The sequence below is a fragment of the Podarcis filfolensis genome, assembly GCF_964270895.1.
Source record: "Podarcis filfolensis genome assembly, chromosome: 5".
Taxonomy (NCBI): Eukaryota; Metazoa; Chordata; class Lepidosauria; order Squamata; family Lacertidae; genus Podarcis; species Podarcis filfolensis.
Genome location: NC_139608.1, coordinates 65,281,910 through 65,300,605, shown reverse-complemented (window position 1 = coordinate 65,300,605; position 18,696 = coordinate 65,281,910). Strand labels below are relative to the sequence as shown.

At 44.9% G+C, this 18,696-nt stretch overlaps 1 protein-coding gene across 9 annotated transcripts in view; it reads right to left on the bottom strand.

Annotated features, from left to right (window-relative positions):
• The window catches only part of PRKG1 (protein kinase cGMP-dependent 1), a 668,505-nt gene that overhangs the window by 571,446 nt on the left and 78,363 nt on the right, over positions 1-18,696 (bottom strand). For 8 of the 9 annotated variants that reach the window (XM_083614092.1, XM_083614091.1, XM_083614093.1 and 5 more), the window contains one exon: positions 12,577-12,999. The exons of the other annotated variant lie outside the window; for it this stretch is intronic. In XM_083614092.1, the coding sequence (XP_083470218.1) occupies positions 12,577-12,842 (266 nt within the window). In that variant the 5' untranslated portion in view covers positions 12,843-12,999. The remainder of the gene's footprint in view (positions 1-12,576; positions 13,000-18,696) is intronic. 9 annotated transcript variants of the gene reach the window in all.

Here is an 18,696-nt window from a genome sequence, read left to right as displayed (position 1 = left end):
ACTAGCCCCAACAGCTATGCTTTGCCTCCATTGTTGCAGGCAGTATGCTTCTGAATACTAGGTGGTTTAAACCACAGGAGGAAAGAGTTCTCCTGTGCGCTGGTGGAGGAAGAGGCGTACGGGGGGAGTGCACTAACCCCAGCAGCGCGATCCCGGTGGGGTGCCATCATGGCTGCCCCCCCACCCGTGCTGGGCCCCACGCCCCAGGGTGCGTACCACGCCCCTATGTGTGGCATGCCCCATCCCCAGGACGCATGCCACACCCCCGGGACACAGGCCAGCTCCACCCCCGCCTGCTCTTCGCCCCCTGGTGCCGGAGCATGAAGCTCCGTCACTGCTCCTGTGCTCAGGTCCCGCTTGTGGGCTTCTCACAGGCATCTGGTTGGCTGCCGGGAGAACAGCATGTTAGCATAAATGGGCCACTGGCTGACCCAGCAGGGGTCTTCTTATGTTGCTATTCAATGCCATTCACAGTTTATGCAAATAAAGCCAGAAAAGCAGCCTTCTAGCTATAACTGCACCATTCTACGGTCCTCATAATTACAGCACAGTAACAAAACCAAGAAAAGGTTTGCCAGCCCTGATAAATAACAACAAGCTAAACATGTTTCATTGTAATTTGCAAGCTTGCTTGAATGGCAGGCGCAAAGGAAAGAGCAGCATAATATCAGGGATAGGGAACGTGTGGCCCTCCAGGTGTTTTTGGACTACAACCCCCCCCCCATCATCCCTGACCATCAGCTGTGCTGATGGGAGTTGGAGTCCAGCAACATCTGGAGGGCCACAGGTTCCCCATCCCTCATATAAATCAATCAATAATTGTGACGTTCCCATTTTGCTAGTGGTTCTGTTTACTAGTTGTGCTTGGTTACAGCTTTATCTCCACAGAGGGTGTCTGCCCCCACAAGAGAATGCCTGTTGATCAGAAATTGTTGGCAAAACAGGAAAGGAGACGAACTTCACCACTGTCAATTCTTCAGGCAAAGGTGGTGCTTGGAGAGAATTGCAATTAGCTGTGGCCTTATTTTTATGCCAAACTGCAAAGAAAGAAAGAAAGAAAGAAAGAAAGAGAAAGAAAAGTTCTCCTTCAAGAGACTGTTGGCTATCCCAAGGCATAAAACAAGCTTTACAGCCCTAAACTTCACACATTAAATTAGTACTCAAGTATAATTTTACAGTTGACTGTATGAAGGGCACCCTAGAAATAAATAAACCAAAGCAGCATTAATTAAGGGGACGGGGGAGGGGGAAGACTACCGGCTGTTGTCACCATAATTGCAACGGCTGGGTGGATATTTAATATCAAAGAGCTGTGTTTCACACACACCCCTAAAATTAGCTGCACTTCGGAAATCTAAATTTCTCACTTCAGGTATACACATTTCTAAATTTAAAGTATATATACTACAATCTATTGACGTCTAAACTCGTGATGACCATCCCCTTTTCTGCCAGCTATATAGCACTTTCAATATGCATAGGGCTTTGCAATGTTTTTAAAATAGCTAGCACTTCCCAAATAAAGATGGAACTAGAAGTTACAGTATAAGATTCATGGAGCTGTCTCCACTCCTTCTCTCTTCCTCCCTTCCTCCCAGAAACAAGGAGTATGGAGCTGGGGAATCTGTGACCCTGCAGATGATGCCGCACTCCAACTCCCATCAACCCCAGCCAACTTGGCCAAAGGTCAAGGATAATAGGAGTTACAATCCAGCAACATCTGGTGGCCCACATGTTCTCCATCCCTAATGTAGTATAACACAACCCATAACATGACATCACCATGCTGTGCATTTCCCCCTCTCCTACCTAACACAGTTGGCTGCCAGCTAGATTTCCTCCTCAGGCTGCTGACCTTTTGCTGACACATATATTATTCAAATGCCGCATATAAAAGAACACGCAAACCTTCCCCAAATGATTGCCCCTTCCTTATAGCATTTAACAAGGCTGCAACACAAGGTATTATTAAAGGAGGTCCAGAATAAAGATTAAGAATACTGTACATCTTATTGCTTTTGATCTACAATAATTGGATATCATCCGAGAACAAAATTACACCGGGTGTCTTATAATTAAAAATAAAAACTAAAACACAAGACTGGATCCAAGCTTAGGTCTTGTATGCGTTCGTGGATTCCCCCAAAGAATACTGGGAACTGTAGTTTGTGACAGGTGCTAAGAGTTGTTAGGATTGGAGAGCCATATTCCCCTTACAGAGCTGCGATTTCCAGAGTGATTTAACAATCAACCCTCTTTGCAGGGAACTCTGGGGAGTGTCTTGAGGGTCAGAGAGAGAGGCTTGGAAGGCTGCCTTTGGCCCCTGGGCCTGAGGATCTGCACCCCGATCTAAAAGATCTTAAGATGGAAAAGCTTGGGAAGCTAAATTCTTCATCTGGTGCCAAAATGTCCACTGCCTAATGCCAGGTAAGCCTCTCTGTAGGAGTCAATGCTGCCACCACTTCAAAGAAGGGGTAGGATAGCTCAATTGGTTAGTTAGAGCATGGTGCTAATAGCAACAAGGTTGCAAGTTCGATTCCCATAATGGACAACTGCGTATTCCTGCATTGCCAGGGGGTTGGACTAGATAATCCACAGGGTCCCTTCCAACTCTATGATTCTATGGCTAATCAGTAGTTGTGATTTAGACATGTCTCTGCTTAGCCATTATTATTTCCTGCACTTTTCTTCAAGCTGCCACCAGAAATGGAAGACTCAGTGAGATTTGAAGAAGAACCTTCACCACACTGATGAAAGGGCAGTAAGGAAGTCCAGTTCTTACATCAAAGAAGGGAACTTGTGGTTCTCCTGATGAGACTCCAGTTCGCAGTAGCCCCAGCCAGCAGACCCAAAGGTCAGGTATGATGCGAGTCACAGACCTTCAACATCTACAGAGCCAAAGGTCCCCCACCACTGCCTTACCTGCACCCAAACTATTCTGAGGTTCACTATCTTGCATCTGTGTGGCTAAGGCTCCAATTTAAAGCACAGTGGCTAAGGAATAAGTCCCACTGTAAACAGCAGGACTTACTTCTGAGTAAACACGCATACAATTACACTGCTGCAGAAGTTCGTCCTATGTACTTACTTAGGTAACTGTAACTTGTTCATCAATTGATCCAGCAAGTGGTAGGTACCATTTTACTATGTAAGATATACATTGAGGCTGAACTAAACACACACAAAATCACTGGTTCTCCTGACTCAAGGTGGAGTGGGATGTCAGGAGAGGTGACATTTCGAGTATTGTGAGTGAGAGACAAAACCTACTGGGGCACCAAGGACAGCTCCCAGACTTTCCTTTAAAGCAGGGGTAGGAAACCTCATGCCTGGGGGACAAATGTGCCTCTCTAAACCCCTCGATCTGACCATCAGGACACTCCCCAACCATACCCCCTTTCATCAAACCTCAACCATCATTGGCCCTCCTTCACACGTTTTTCGACCTAGCCTGTGTCCATCAACTCTGATAATGCCTCTTCCTTGCCTGAAGGCAGGATGGCATGTGGCCCGAGGAAGGTTGCCCAGAAGGCAATGCGGCCCTCAGACAGACAAAGACTTCCCATCCCCGCTTTCAAGTTTCAGGAAAAAGCAGCTACCGCATACCTTTCAGCTGCCATGATTTAACCATGACACCCCCAGAAATACAGAAGCCATCTCGGCTTCTGATTTGATCTGGGAATGTACCGGAAATATAGAAGGGCCTGGGGTGCCTGCATAAAGATGGGATTGCAGGGAGGATCCTAGAGTCCTCCTGCCTCCTTCCTGAAGCTGGAAAGAACTTACCGGCAGTGGCAGAGCTTCATGCTCCAGCACCTGGGGCAGAGAGCAGGCGGGGGCAGGGCTGGCACACGTCCTGGGGGCGAGGTGCACCGCTTGCAGGGGCGGGGCACCCAGCGCAGGTGGGGAGCAGCCGCGATGGCACCCTGGGGATCACGCTGCCAGGAGCGGTGCGCTCCCCCTGCACTCCTCTTCCTCTGCCAGTGCTTACCGGGCTTTGGAAAGGAAGCAGGAATGCTCTCAGACCCTGCCAGAGCATCGCACCTCCTTCCCAAAGCTGGACAAGGTCTTACCAGGCTTGGAGAAGGAGGGAGGAGAATCTGCATTTCCCTGTTTTCCCTATTATAATCTGTCCCAATTTTCATCTGTTGAATGTTTGAGGGTACGCTACTGTGGTGGCAGCAAGTTTTTGCCTTTTTATTACACTTTAAAATGCTGCTTGTTGTAGAGTAGCAGTGCCCCAAGCTCCAGGAAGCTGCTGTGCAAGTGTGGAGTGGTTTCTTCAGAACCCTTTTTACTTTTTTCATGCTAAAGGAAACTTTTTATGGGTGCAACAGGAAATGTGCCTTCAATTCAGAAAGAGTGTTTTGGCTACCAGAAATCTGGAGAACAAAAAGATAAGAGAACAGCTTCATATATCATTTTGCCACAAGCAAAGATGCCAGCTCATCACTAACAACATCACAGCTCTCAAACTTCTCAACAGAAATGACTGCGGAGGATTCATGTTAACGGTATATAAAGTCAGGAATTACAAGCAATTATGATAGATTTGTTTATCGTTTCACACATACCAGAAGTAGAGAACTTGCAACACTATCACATGAACCAAAGGAAGTGTTTTTTTCACAGCACATGCCTGATCTTTGGAATTTTGTGTAATGTCATGCGATAATGCCCATCTGGATAGCATACTGCAAAGAACTAATCCAGGGCCTTGCAACAGAAATAAACCATATTGACAGTCACAAATATTTTCCATTTTTTCGTTCGCATGCGTAACATAATTTGCATTATGAATCCCAAGCTATGTTTGTGGACATGAGCTTTTTTTCTTAGTCTAAAAGGGCGAAGAAGAGCTTTTGAAGCAACTCTTTAAAACCTTGCTGGAGGGAATTAAACAGAATAGTAATTGGACAAAAACAATTAATCTGGGTGCCTCTTAATTTGCAACTTAGCTTCCAGGCTCTTTGCTGGGTAGTTTTTTCTATTATATTTTCAAACCTCTCTGCAGTTACTATGAGAGCTCAATTGGAGAACCTCAGCATACGCAAGTACCAAGCTTCCATTGCCAAATCAGAACAAGCAGTTCACGGAAGACGTGGATATGAGGGCTTTATTGCTTAATAGATTAATCTGTTAGATAAAACTCTTTTTTAAAAAAAAGATTGACTAAAAAGATGCCCAAGCAGCAGATTTTTTTAATGTATTATTATTTTGTAACACATGTTATTATTATTAGATTTTACTCCCATCCTTCCACCAAGGATCTCAAGATTTCCTCAGTCCCCTTAACCTCACAACAACCCTGTGAAGTTGGTTAGGGCTGAGAGTGACTGACTCAAGGTCCTGCAGTGAGCTTCATGGCTGAGCCAAGACAGGGGGTAGGCAACCTAAGGCCCATGGGCTGGATACAGCCCAATCGCCTTCTCAATCTGGCCTGCGGACGGTCTGGGAATCAGCGTGTTTTCACATGAGTAGAATGTGTCATTTTATTTAAAATGCATCTCTGGGTTATTTGTGGGGCCTGCCTGGTGTTTTCACATAAGTAGAATGTGTCCTTTTATGTAAAATGCATCTCTGGGTTATTTCTGGGACATAGGAATTCGTTCATTCCTCCCCCCCAAAAAAAAAGTCCGGCCCATCACATGGTCTGAGGGACGGTACACCGGCCCACGGCTGAAAAAGGTTGCTGACCCCTGAGCCAAGGCCTCCAGGCTTACAATGCTAATCATTACAAAATGCTAACCCTGTTATGCAAACTGCAATGACCTTTTGAAAAGAGACATCCCTCCTCTTCTAAGAGGGAAAGCCTGTTCTAAAACATTTGCATGCAACATCTAAGAAAGAATGCTTCCAAACTATTGTTTTTAATCATAAACAAGTTTACTTAATAAATTGACTTAGGATGCAATCCTATACACATTTACCTGGAGAAAGCCCCATTGGATTTCTAAGTATTTCTGCATAGGATTGCAGTGTTAGAACTCATACTGTAAATTGGTTGAGATTTATTTTATTGAGTGACAAGTGTAGTAGCGAGGATCACTGGATCGTATTAACTGAGCACAAATTCACACATGCATGTGCATTTTTTGTTTGTCCTGGACAAACAAAACACGCCCCATTAATAACCACTGTGTGTGAAATGGTTGATACGAAAGTTCTGTCTGTGTCAGATGGCTCAATCAAATATTCCAGTGACAAAATATGAATGGTGAACCAGGCCATCTATTATGATACAGTTGATGTGCCCAAATAAGTGATTGCTGAAATCTAAAAATAATCAATGAAGCCTGACAGAACTGATACCTCCAGTCTGAAGTATCTAGTACTATCAAGAATAGTGCTATTTGGACCATTGCTCTGAACCAGGAAGTTGTTTTGCATGGCGTAGGGAAACGCTATGATTTTGCAGCATCTTTTATGTTTGCACTTCTTAGGAGGCAAAAAAGGATGCATGGAGTCCGCTATGTGAGCAGATTTTAGCATTGCTCCCCCACACCTTAAATGTCCAGCTGTCACATTGCCCAAATGTCAGATCAGCTCCTATTATTGGATTCAGACTCCTCACTACAGTTTTCAAGCAATCTGGCCAATCTGCACTATGCATTGCCAGAGGGACTCCAAATTATTCAGCAGTGCATTTGGACTCCTGAGGGAGGGAAAGGGAAGGGGTACTATTTCAATAATTTAATCACATACTTGAAAAATGCCATAAACGTTTCATATCATTCACAGGAGCCTTTAGCATATCATGTGTTGACACATAAATCAACATAAAGACTTTGATTAATGTATATATTTGTTTTATTACCGGAAAAAACCATTAGCATTTACCAAGTGAATATCATGTGCTCAAAATGCTTCATAGACATCACCTCCGTAATCAGAGAAATCTCAGCCCAACAGAAGTTGTGTTGTTTGAATATTATAGGAATAATATTTAAGTGGGAATGAAACATACAGTATTTGTATTTGTTTTCCCAACAATGAGAGAGGTCAAGGTGGAGTTTCAGTAAAACAAATTTTTAAAAGGATCCTGCCATTTTAACAGCTGTCGTTTACTCTGTATACTTTAGGATCTGTGTTTGACCGGACTCTTCAATTCGTCTTTCCATCTCTAGTATTCAATCCATCAGTATAAGGCCCTTTCCATTCCCAGCACTAAATCTATCACTATTAATTTGTCACTATTTATCATCATCTTTTAGCAGAGAAATCCAGAAAATACTCTTTCATCCTGATCTTAAGCATATTTACTCCTGTTTACTTACATCAGAAGTTAACCGCATAGAGTTCAACTGCGGTTTGTGGACCATCACTGGTCTGTGGATTTGTGATAGAAGATGGGGGCTAGCCCACTTGCCCCACTGAATACACTAAACTCGCAACTTCTGCTCACTTTTTTTACATGGATGCAACCTTATGTGGTTAATCGAAAAACAGATAAATCGGGAAAATGCAGGGGGAATCAAAATAATCAGTAGAAAAACGTCAAAAGGAGGTGTGTGGGGGGGGAACAACAATTGGCAGTCCCACCAGCCATTGCACTCACCCTGGGAGTGTGTTCAGGCATCATCAGAGAGTCCTAGCGAGAGCAGAGAGAAGGGTGGTCTAAGAGCAAGGGGGGGGTGATCTGAAGCATGGCCCCAAAATGCAAGACAGCTTCCTCTTCAACTGGTGGGAGAGCTAAAAAGCAGAGATGGTCTTCCTGGCTTTACACCTTTTTGTGTTTGCGCATGGTCCCTGGGAACCAAACCCTCGAGTAAATGTGGGCTTACTGTTCATCTTGATTTTTAATTGTATTTTTATTTCTTCTTCCATTTTTTAAAAAAGAATTATTTATTATAGATGTATTATATTGCCTTAGAGTTTGAATACTATGGAATTAAAATTGCTTCAACAGGCAGACAAATCATTAAGTGGTCTGCCAAGACCCTCAGCAACTTTCCAGTTGTCCATGGGAGGTGGCAGTTTGAGACCCACTGTATACATATCTACTCAGAAGTAAGTTATATTGAGTTCAAAGGGGATTACTCCCAGGTAAGTGTGTATTAATTTAGTTTAATTAATTAGTTTTAATTTAAATACTTTAAAGTAAAGCCTATAAAACCATAGTACGATATAATAACACAGATATAACTTTTTAAAAAACCCTAAAAACCTTTAGAGCCAACATTTTATATCTTTTAGGGGTGGGGGTAGAGAGAAAACTGCCTGTGGTATTGCTACTAAAAAGACATTCTGTTCCTTTAAATGTTCTTGTGCATCTCTCCCACCCTCAATTCCAACCATTACTATCTCCATATATTATACTTGTCATAACTCCCTGTTACAGTGAGTCAGTGTGCTGAAAATAAACTTCATGGCTTGTATTCTATTCAAAAGCAGAAGCCCAAACATTGAGGGGGGGGGCGGCGGCGAGAATTTACCCTCTGTCCTAGTGTAAACCACAAAGAAGAGGAAGTTGGGACTTAATAATTGCAATGAATGTTGGAAGAAAAATGTGTGCTCTTGACATCTGATGGAAGAGATAAATCTGTCTCTGTGAACTGAGACTAACTCTCCATCCCCACAAGTTTCCCAGTTTGGGAAAGAGCGGGGAGGCGTGCAGGAGTGCGACATCCACAGCCTTGCGAAACCTCTTTGAAAGTCATTTTTCCAGTGGGAATATCAGTCTCATGGAACCCCTCACTTAAATCCTATATTTACAAGGCCAGTTTAATTTTGACACAAAAGACCTACAGTGCTCTCTTTTAAGCGAAGCTGTGGCTTCAGAAGCAGGACTTTCAAAATTCATAAAATAACCCCAGTCATTAATGCAGCCTTATTTTTAAAAGGTGACTGCAGCAAAGGGGCCAGTGCATCCATTTTAAAAAAAAAATTAAAAAGCCTCTAAGCGAACTGGGTGTATTAAAGATGATGACAGCCTTCCCCAATCCTACCCCGACCTCCCAAACTCCAGGCGTTTTGAAAGATGAGACACCCAAAAAACAGAAATAAACTAAGGAACTACACCAAACCCACACACTCACACACATTCAAGCCACAGTTGACACTGTGAGGAAGCCAATTTTTAATCACACCCTTCTGGCTTTTTTGTATGGGATGTGTCTAACACAGTTTTACAGAGACTACTTGGACCGCTGTGTAATTTTGTCACTCCAGCAACTTCTTTTTCAACAGAAACAAATCTTTACTGTTCCTCATTCAGACCTCATCTTCTCCCCCCCACATCCAGACTCCCTCTCCTAGATTTAAGAGCAGTAACAATTATTTCACATTTGCTGATTCCACGTTCTAGACAACTTCTTATAGGGTTTAGGCTACCTGGGAGCAAGTTCCCTTGAATTCAGTAGAACTTTTTTCCAAGCATGGTTAGGCCTGCAGCCAACATACAGATGTCACAAGAGTCAGCAGTGTTTATGTAATTGACTAAAAACATTCTCATATATTTAAAAAAAGATCCCCTCAAGTAACCAAGCAGTGTTTATAAATAAAACATGCAATTTATATTCTTTTATTATAGAAATAACTTTATATATTACTTTTATCCATTATTATTATTATTATTATTATTATTATTATTATTATTATTATTATTATTACTGTATTACTTGAATGGGGGACGCGGGTGGTGCTGTGGTGTAAACCACTGAGCCTCTTGGGCTTGCTGATCAGAAGATCAGCGGTTCAAATCCCTGCGACGGGGTGAGCTCCCGTTGCTCGGTCCCTGCTCCTGCCCACCTAGCAGTTCGAAAGCACATCAAAGTGCGAGTAGATAAATAGGTACTGCTCCAGCAGGAAGGTAAACGGTGTTTTTTTTAAAAAAAAAATATTTTATTAAGGGTTTTCTTGTTTTACAGTGTAAGTATAATGCCTCGTATTTTTTTTTCCTTCCATGTAACAATTTTACAAATCTGTTTCATTTGATGAGGCATTAGGGAGAGAAGAAAAGAAAAAAGAAAAAAAAAGGAAAGGGGGTGGAGGGAGGGGAGATGGATGGGGGTGGGGTCGGGTAGCGGTGTTTCTGTTATGCTTAATGTATGTAGAGTTTGGTGTCAGCGTGCTTGTGTTGTTCACTTGTGTTCCTTTGGTGGTGAGAGAGGTTGGGGTTGGCCTAGGGTGTGATTGTTTGTTTGTGATTGGCTGTGGTGATCTTTGTTTTCGTGTGTGAGTGAGGTGGGTGGGTGTTTTGGATCAGGTTAGTAAACGGTGTTTCTGTGCACTGCTCTGGTTTCACCAGAAGCAGCATAGTCATGCTGGCCACCACAGCCCCAGAGTCATCTGCGACTGGACTTAACTGTCAGGGATCCTTTACCTATACCTTTTTATTACTTGAATGAATATAAAGCACTACCACAGAAGAGGAATTTTCCACACACACAGGAAGCACTGCTTCTTCTAGCAGATAGCGTCTGCTGCAGTGCGTGTAAATCATCTAAAAAAATTGTTTATAGGTGCCCCCCCTTTAGAGCTATTGTTTTGTTCAAGGGCAAATCAATTAAAACTCATGATTCATTAAGTACTTAAAAAAAATCCTTATTAATGACACTTTTTCTTATTGTTCATTGTTTTCATAGTGTCAACAAGGTGCATGGTACTGTAGACCCATATAAGTGGTTGGGTCCCTGCACTGAGAAGCTTACAGTTAAACGTAAATTAAAGTGAATGAAGATGCAGGAAGGTTTTAAATCTGTCATCATCCCTGAAAAAGGAGAAAACGAGCCATGCCCATTCTGAGCAGTTAAGTTTATTGTAGCACTATAAAGAAGGACTCTTTTACGTTTCCTATTGTAGTTGGAAGGTAATTGTGCTTCCCAGATCCCAATACTTGGAACAGTGGCCACTCCAATGACCTCTCCTGCTCACCTTCATCGCTCTGGGAGCCTACCTCAGGTTAACATTTCTACACAAGAAACAATGCAAAAGGGTCTCAGAGAGATTTGAGGGCCAGTTTAAAAAAGTCGAGAAATATGGACACAGCAGTAAAGGTGGCAAGAGAGGAGATTCCAGCTGGACATCAGGAAGAACTTTCTGACAGTGGGAGAGGTAGTGAACTCTCCTTCCTCAAAGGTTTTTAAACAGAGCTTGGATGGCCATCTGTCATGGATGTTTTTGTTGAAATTCCTGTGTTGCCCGGGGTCCCTTCCAACTCTATAACTGATTCTAATACATACAAACTCTGAAATCCTCATCAGCACGAAAACCAAGTCTCTAGCTCAAACCGTCCCATCCCTACCAGACAAAACTTTGGCCCCCTCGAGTTCTAAGTTTACACACAAACACACACACACGTGTCCAGCACGTGCCTGGTACCTCTCCTTCCTCACTAAGATCCTTCCCCTCCCTCCAAGGTATGATCATTCAAACTAGGCAGGAGAGTAACAGATGATGATGATGAAAGGAAAAGAGTCGGGGTGGGGTGAGAGAGGGAGAAGGAGAGACGCCGTTTAATGGCATATTCAATATCCTGCAACATGCATTTTGAGCTCTGCACTTCCAGCGGCTTAAAAGCTCATAATGCGCTCTGTACTTCCTCTCGCTAATGTCCACAGGGGGTTTAATGCTGGGGCCGATCGATGGGGCTCCTCTGGTGTCACGATCTCTCTCTCTTTTTCTTTACTTTTTCTTTCGCAAAAAGCAGCAACATAAACCAGACTGGGAAGGGACGGGCTAGAGGAGGCGGGATTATTTTGGAGCGCCAGGAGAGCGGGGAGAAAGGAAGGGGTGAAGGAAAAGGGAGGGATTTGGGCTTCTCTCCACCAGGACCTCCCCTCCAGATTTCTTCCTCTCCCCTCCCTTTTTATTTCCCAAACGTCTCTAGATTGCCCACTCTACACCTCCTCCGCCTCCCCCCCCCCCGTTGTGAGAGCAGCCAATTCTAAGGGCAAAGGGAGGAAAGGGCAAGCGGCTTCGACCGTCCCGACTACGCATGCCCAGCCATCCAGGCATGCTCAACAAAAATAGAAGGGCAGCCCAACTGCCAAATGATGGGGAGCAAAAGAGGCTCTTCATCCCGGTAGGCGATGGGCTTGCAAAGAAGAGAAGCAGGGGAGGGGAGGGGGCACAGGAGGTGGTTGAGGACTCTTCCAAAATATCCCCAAGAACTCCTGGAGGAACTTTGCCACGCTTTGAGAGCGCACTATTCAGATGCCCGAGAGGGTTTGCTGTCAGCCCGGGTTTATTTTTTATTTTTTATTTTATTCTGCACCGCTCCAAGGCAGCACGTGATGGGCAGGGCAAGAAGGCTCCACCGCTTTCTTCACCCTTGAGAAACTTGTCCCCCTAACCTTGGGAAGCGGGGCTGGTTGGAGGGGGGGAGAGAGGGAGAGAAGCGGCAGCCCCGCCAAGGAGAAAAGGCAGCAGAGAGCGAGGAGGGGGTTTGCACACACCCCAACTCCGCCCCTCACTTGGCTGTAGCCATCCAGCTTTAAGGAGACTTTGGGGCTGGAGGAGACAAGGGTGTAAAATGTGACACACGTATCTGCACGCGCTCACGCGCGCACGTATCCCCCTCCCCTCTCCAAACACACATACACCCTCTCCGTTTTCGTCGTCCACCGTCCCTACCTTTCGGATTTGGTGAATTTCCGAAACGCCTGCCGGAGATCGTGGAAGGAGCGATAGGTCTGGGGCTCGGCGGAGATGCCTTGCGCCCGGGTGGTGCGGGGTCCGATGTGGGTGGTGGGCGCGGGCAGCACGGACTGACACTTGTGCAGCTTCCTCCTCAGCTCCTGGATCTCCTCGTCCTTCTCGGACAAGCGCTTCTCCAGCTCTTTAATCCGCTCATCCTTCAGCAGCAAGAGCTTGGCAAAGTCCCCTTCCAGCTCGCTCATGTTTCGAAAGCCCTCGCTCCGCTGCAACTTTTTTTTCCTTCTTCTTTTTGGTATCCCGTAAGGAAGCGAGCGGGGGAGCGAAGGAGCAGCAGCAGCAAAAGCAGCAGCAGCAGCAGCAGCAGCAGCGACCCAGGCGAGCGTGGAGTGAATGGAGCCTCTAAGTAAGAGAGGGAGAGAGAGGAAAGGGGAAAGAGAGGGAGTGAAGAAGAAGGGGGGGAAAGTCAGTCCAAAGCAGTGGGGAGAGATCTGCTGTCACTAATGGGTGGTGGTGAGCGGCTTTCTTCGATCCACTTACTGCTGAATGGGCTGTAAATGGAGGCAGCAGGATGAGAGAGGGCTGAGATCACTGGATGTTGAGTGCTAATCTGGAAGCGTCCCTCGGGACCGGGTGATTATCTTTCATTGAGAAAGCAATTAGAGCTACCCTCCTGCTGCCGCCGCCGCCGCCGCCCTTCATACCTACCGGATTCACTCGGGGAGGAGGAAGAGGAGGAGAAGGAGGAGGAGGAGGATGGAAAGAAGAGGCATGCGAATAGCCAACAGCAGCCCCACCAAACTCCTAAGCTCTCTCATCAGGACAAGAGCTCTCCCTTCCTCCATCTCTCTCTCTCTCACTCACTCACTCACACACACCACATCTTCTGTGTTAAGTGGTACAGACAACAGAGAGAGGAAGAAAGTTGATGGAGAGAGAGAGAGATGCAGTCCTTAAAATAGCAACCATTATTACTATGCAGCCTGAAGGGTGACACAGCTCCCTGTAACCAAAGCTTCGGGTCCGGGGTTGTAAAATTAGATGTCCTTCATAAATTATTGATCCCTCCCCTCCCCTCAAAATAACCTCCACAAATTGGTTCCTTCATAATGGTACTTAGCATTTGGCCAGGCGTATGTCAAGGGCTCCAAGCACTCCTGGTGCGTTTTTCTCCTCGAGAATCCTAACAACAGCCTTGTAAAGTGGGTCAGTGTTACTAACCGGCTTGCTATAATTGGGAACCGAAGGCACTGGTGGCTCGCTTAATAGGACACGTAGGGTAAATGTGAGGAGGGCTCCAAAAGCTGCGGCCAAGCGCCTCCAAAAAGCTAAGTAGCAGATCATGAAGGAAATTGGCGTCTGCACGTTTGTCCCCGGTGTTTGCTATTCAGAGATATACTATTCTCTGAACATGGAAGTTCAGCTATTACAGCTGATGGGGGAGGGTCATAGACCTATAGTACAGACCTAACAAACCCATCACCGCATCCTGTGGCAACTAATTCCACAAGTTAACTCTGCATAGTTTGAAAAAGTAGGCGCCTTCTTTTTCTGAATCTGTTCCCAATTAAATTGTTTAGATGACCCCAAGTTCTAATATTAAAAGAGGAGCAGGGAAATCTCTCCTTTCATTCATAATTTTACAGTATTAACTTTTGTCACGTCTCCCCTTCCCTTCCAAATTAAACAATTCCAAAAGTGTAGCCTTTTCTTGTATGGATAACATTTCTTATCAACTGGCTTGTTTTTGTTCTATATCTTTTCCAGGACTGCAGTATTCTTTTTTCTTTTTAATGATGGTGTGATCAGAACAGTACAAGAAAATTCCAAATGTGGCTGGGGCACAGATTTGCATAAGGGCATTGTGACAATGGCAGTTTTCTTTTTGACCTCTTTTCTATAATTCCTGACACAGAATTTGCCTTTTTCTCTGCTGCTACGCACTGAGTTGACATTTTCAGTGACCTATTCACTACTAATCTTTCCTGGGTAGTCGTAGACTAATCAGACCCCATCAGTGTGCGTATATAGATTTTTGGTTTTGTTGTGGGTTTTCTTTTTCACCCCAATGTGTATGACTATGCACTTACTTATATTAAATCTCATTCACCATTTTGCTGTATGGAGAAATCCTTCCAATATTTATTCACAGGCTACCTTGAGTTTCATAATCAAATAAATTTGGCAACTTCGCTGCTCACTCCTGATGCCATTTTTGAACAACACAGCTGACTTTCCTTGGGCATGAAAACTTGCTAGTTTATTGCTGACCTTTGCTTCCTACCCTTTTGACCACATAAGGGTCACTTGATGTGAGATTTGAACTGAGGACATGTCAGCTCATGGCCTGCTATTACACCATAGTACTCTTAATAGGGATGCGGGTGGCGCTGTGGGTTAAACCACAGAGCCTAGGACTTGCTGATCAGAAGGTCGGCGGTTCGAATCCCCGTGACGGGGTGAGCTCCCGTTGCTCGGTCCCAGCTCCTGCCAACCTAGCAGTTCGAAAGCACGTCAAAGTGCAAGTAGATAAATAGGTACCGCTCCGGCGGGAAGGTAAACGGCGTTTCCGTGCTCTGCTCTGGTTCACCAGAAGTGGCTTAGTCATGCTGGCCACATGACCCGGAAGCTGTACGCCGGCTCCCTCGGCCAATAAAGCGAGATGAGCGCCACAACCCCAGAGTTAGTCATGACTGGACCTAATGGTCAGGGGTCCCTTTACCTTTTTACTCTTAATAATCTTTTTATTTCTTCCTTACTGGGGCCTCTCAGAATTCCAGGGCAGAGATCTCTTGCTCCCATTTCGAGTACCCCAAGTGCTGCTTTGGTGAGTGCCTATGCATTTAGAGTATATAATCTTCACAATAACATATATGTGAAGATATTGTTCTCATATTGTGCAGTGTAACCCTTCCATAATAACAAAAAAATAAGTCCCACTGATTTCAATGGCTAGAGGTTGGTACTGAAAGGCAATGTTCTCAAGTACACCTACTGGGTTCAGTGGGGCTTTCCTCGAGAAAGTCTGGAAACGATTGCAGCACCAGGCGGAAATCCTAAAAGCGCCATAGCTGCAGGCAAGCCGTGCTTCTTCAAGGATGTTACAGCTGCACATCTTTCATGCTGTTCAAGGATGTTCCAGCTGCACATCTTTCATCTACGTGGGGCTGCCCTTGAAACTGACCCAGAAACTCCAGCGGGTGCAGAATGCCATGGCAAGACTCCTCACGGGGTCCTCGCCATGGGAGCACATTCATCTGGTGCTTTACCAGCTGCACTGGCTCCTGGTGGAGTACAGGATCAGGTTTAAGGTGCTGGTTTTAACCTTTAAAGCCCTATATGGCCTAGGACCCTCGTACCTATGGGACCACCTCTCCTGGTATGCCGCACGGATGACCTTAAGGTCTGCAAATAATAACACCCTGAAGATCCCAGGCCCCAGAGAGATTAGACTGGCCTTGACCAGGGCCTCTTCGGCCGTGGCCCCGGCCCGGTGGCATGCTCTCTCACAAGAGACAAGGGCCCTGCGGGATCTGCCATCTTTCGCAGGGCCTGCAAGACAGATCTGTTCCGCCAGGCCTTTGGTCGGGGTTCAGTCTGATTCTTTTCTTTCTGTATAAGAACAAGCATTAAAGAGGCCTCCTAGCCTGCTCACAGGTCCTTTAAAAGACCAGTGGTAACATTTGGCCCTGGAGAATATTAACCACTCTCAATTTTACCCATGGACTGCCATCTGCCCATATTTTAATTTGCTCTGAACTAATTTTAAGATGTATTTTAATTAACTGATTGCCTGTTTTTATGTTCTTATGTTCTTTGTATACTGTGTTAGTTTTATAATGTTAGCCGCGCTGAGCCCAGCTCCGGCCAGGGAGGGCAGGGTACAAATAAAAATTGTTGTTGTTGTTGTTGTTGTTGTTGTTGTTTTAAGGGGATAAGCCTCTAGTGTAGCTCCATAGGTTGTTGGACTACAATTTACTCATTCTCTGGTCATTACCCTTGCTAGATGGGAAGTCCCCAAAATATCTGGAGGGCTACAGGTTTCTTACCCCTAGCTCTAGCGTTGTTGTTGTTTAGTCGTTTGGTCATGTCCAACTCTTTGTGACCCCATGGACCAGAGCACGCCAAGCATTCCTGTCTTCCACTGCCTCTCGCAGTTTGGTCAAACTCATGTTAATAGCTTCGAGAACACTGTCCAACCATCTCGTCCTCTGTAGTTCCCTTCTCCTTGTGCCCTCAATCTTTCCCAACATCAGGGTCTTTTCCAGGGAGTCTACTCTTCTCATGAGGTGGCCAAAGTATTGGAGCCTCAGCTTCAGGATCTGTCCTTCCAGTGAGCACTCAGGGCTGATTTCCTTCAGAATGGATAAGTTTGATCTTCTTGCACTCCATGGGACTCTCAAGAGTCTCCTCCAGCACCATAATTCAAAAGCATCAATTCTTCAGTGATCAGCCTTCTTTATGGTCCAGCTCTCACTTTCATACATCACTACTGGGAAAACCATAGCTTTAACTATACGGACCTTTGTTGGCAAGGTGATGTCTCTGCTTTTTAAGATGCTGTCTAGGTTTGTCATCACTTTTCTCCCAAGAAGCAGGCGTCTTTTAATTTTGTGACTGCTGTCACCATCTGCAGTGATCATGGAGCCCAAGAAAGCAAAATCTCTCACTGCTTCCATTTCTGCCCCTTCTATTTGCCAGGAGGTGATGCGACCAGGAGGAGAAAGGAGTTGGGGTGGGAAAGGAGAATTGAGAGCGAAAAGGCCTTGCTGAAAGCTCGAAGCATCTCTGCAGTGGGGTGGGGATCTTGCTGTTGTGGACAGGTGAGTTATTACTACTAAGTGAGGTGGCTGAGAACAGTGTGTCACACTCTGCTTCAGGGAGGGGCAACTGTAGATTTTGGCAATCTGTCATGGATGCTTTCCTTGCGATTCCTGCATTGCAAAGATTGGAACTAGATGACCCCCAGGGTCCCTTCCCACTCTGCAATTCTACAAAATAACTACAAAATAGTTAGATGCATATCTGGACGGAGAAACCAGTAGCCCTTGAGATGTTGTAGGACTATAACTCCCATTACCTCTGGCCACCAGCCATACTACTTGGGACTAATGGAAGTTGTAGTGCCACACATTGGCCACCCATACCCTAGACATAAGTTCCACTGAAATCTATTTAATTATATATTTATATTGAATTTATATATTTATATTGAATTTATATACCACCCTTCATCTGAAGATCACAGGGCAGTTTGCAATATAAAAATGCAAAAATACATAGCATAGTAACAAAAAAGAATACTCCCCCTCCCGCCCCACCACACCAGTTTAAAAGGCCATAGATTGTTTACTTAGCCAAAGGTCTGGAAGAAGAGGAATGTTTTTGCCTGGTGCCTAAAGATATGAAACAAAGAAGCCAGGTGAGCCTCCCTGGGGAGAACATTCCACAAGGGGGAGCTGTTGCAGGAAAGGTCCATTTTCATGTTGCCATGCTCTGGGCCTCTCATGGAGGAGGCACATGAAGAAGGGACTCAGATGATGATCTCAGGGTCTGGGTAAGTTCATAAGGGGAGAGAAGGTCTTTGAGGTATTGCGGTTACAGTTCAACAGCATCTGGGAGCTAAAGATTGGGGAGGTTGTTTAAGTTGTCCCCTTTGCTAATCTCCATTGCTGAAGAATTGTGTGGTCCCCATGAGCAGCTTGGCTGGGTTCCGATGTTGAACAGAGCAAGGAAAAGCTTTGCTTTTCTAGTTGCATTTTCCATGCTTATCACAGAGCTCTGGTTGAGGTGGGGCTAGAGCATGCACTGCCCTACCCGGACTACCGATTTACTACCAACAAACACAAGGCAACATACAATTGCCTTGTATACAATCTGTGTATACAATACAATTTGTAACATTTTCATTAAAGTAAAAACATTTTGGGAATATTTATTTTATTTATAATAAAACCATTGTAGCAACCTCACATGCATTACACAAAGTAGCTTACATCAATTAAAATCACAATATAAAAATAAAAAAGCAACATCGCCAATATAAAAATCACAGCGTAACACCCACAGGTGACAGATGCAATTCGCCAAAGGCAGGCA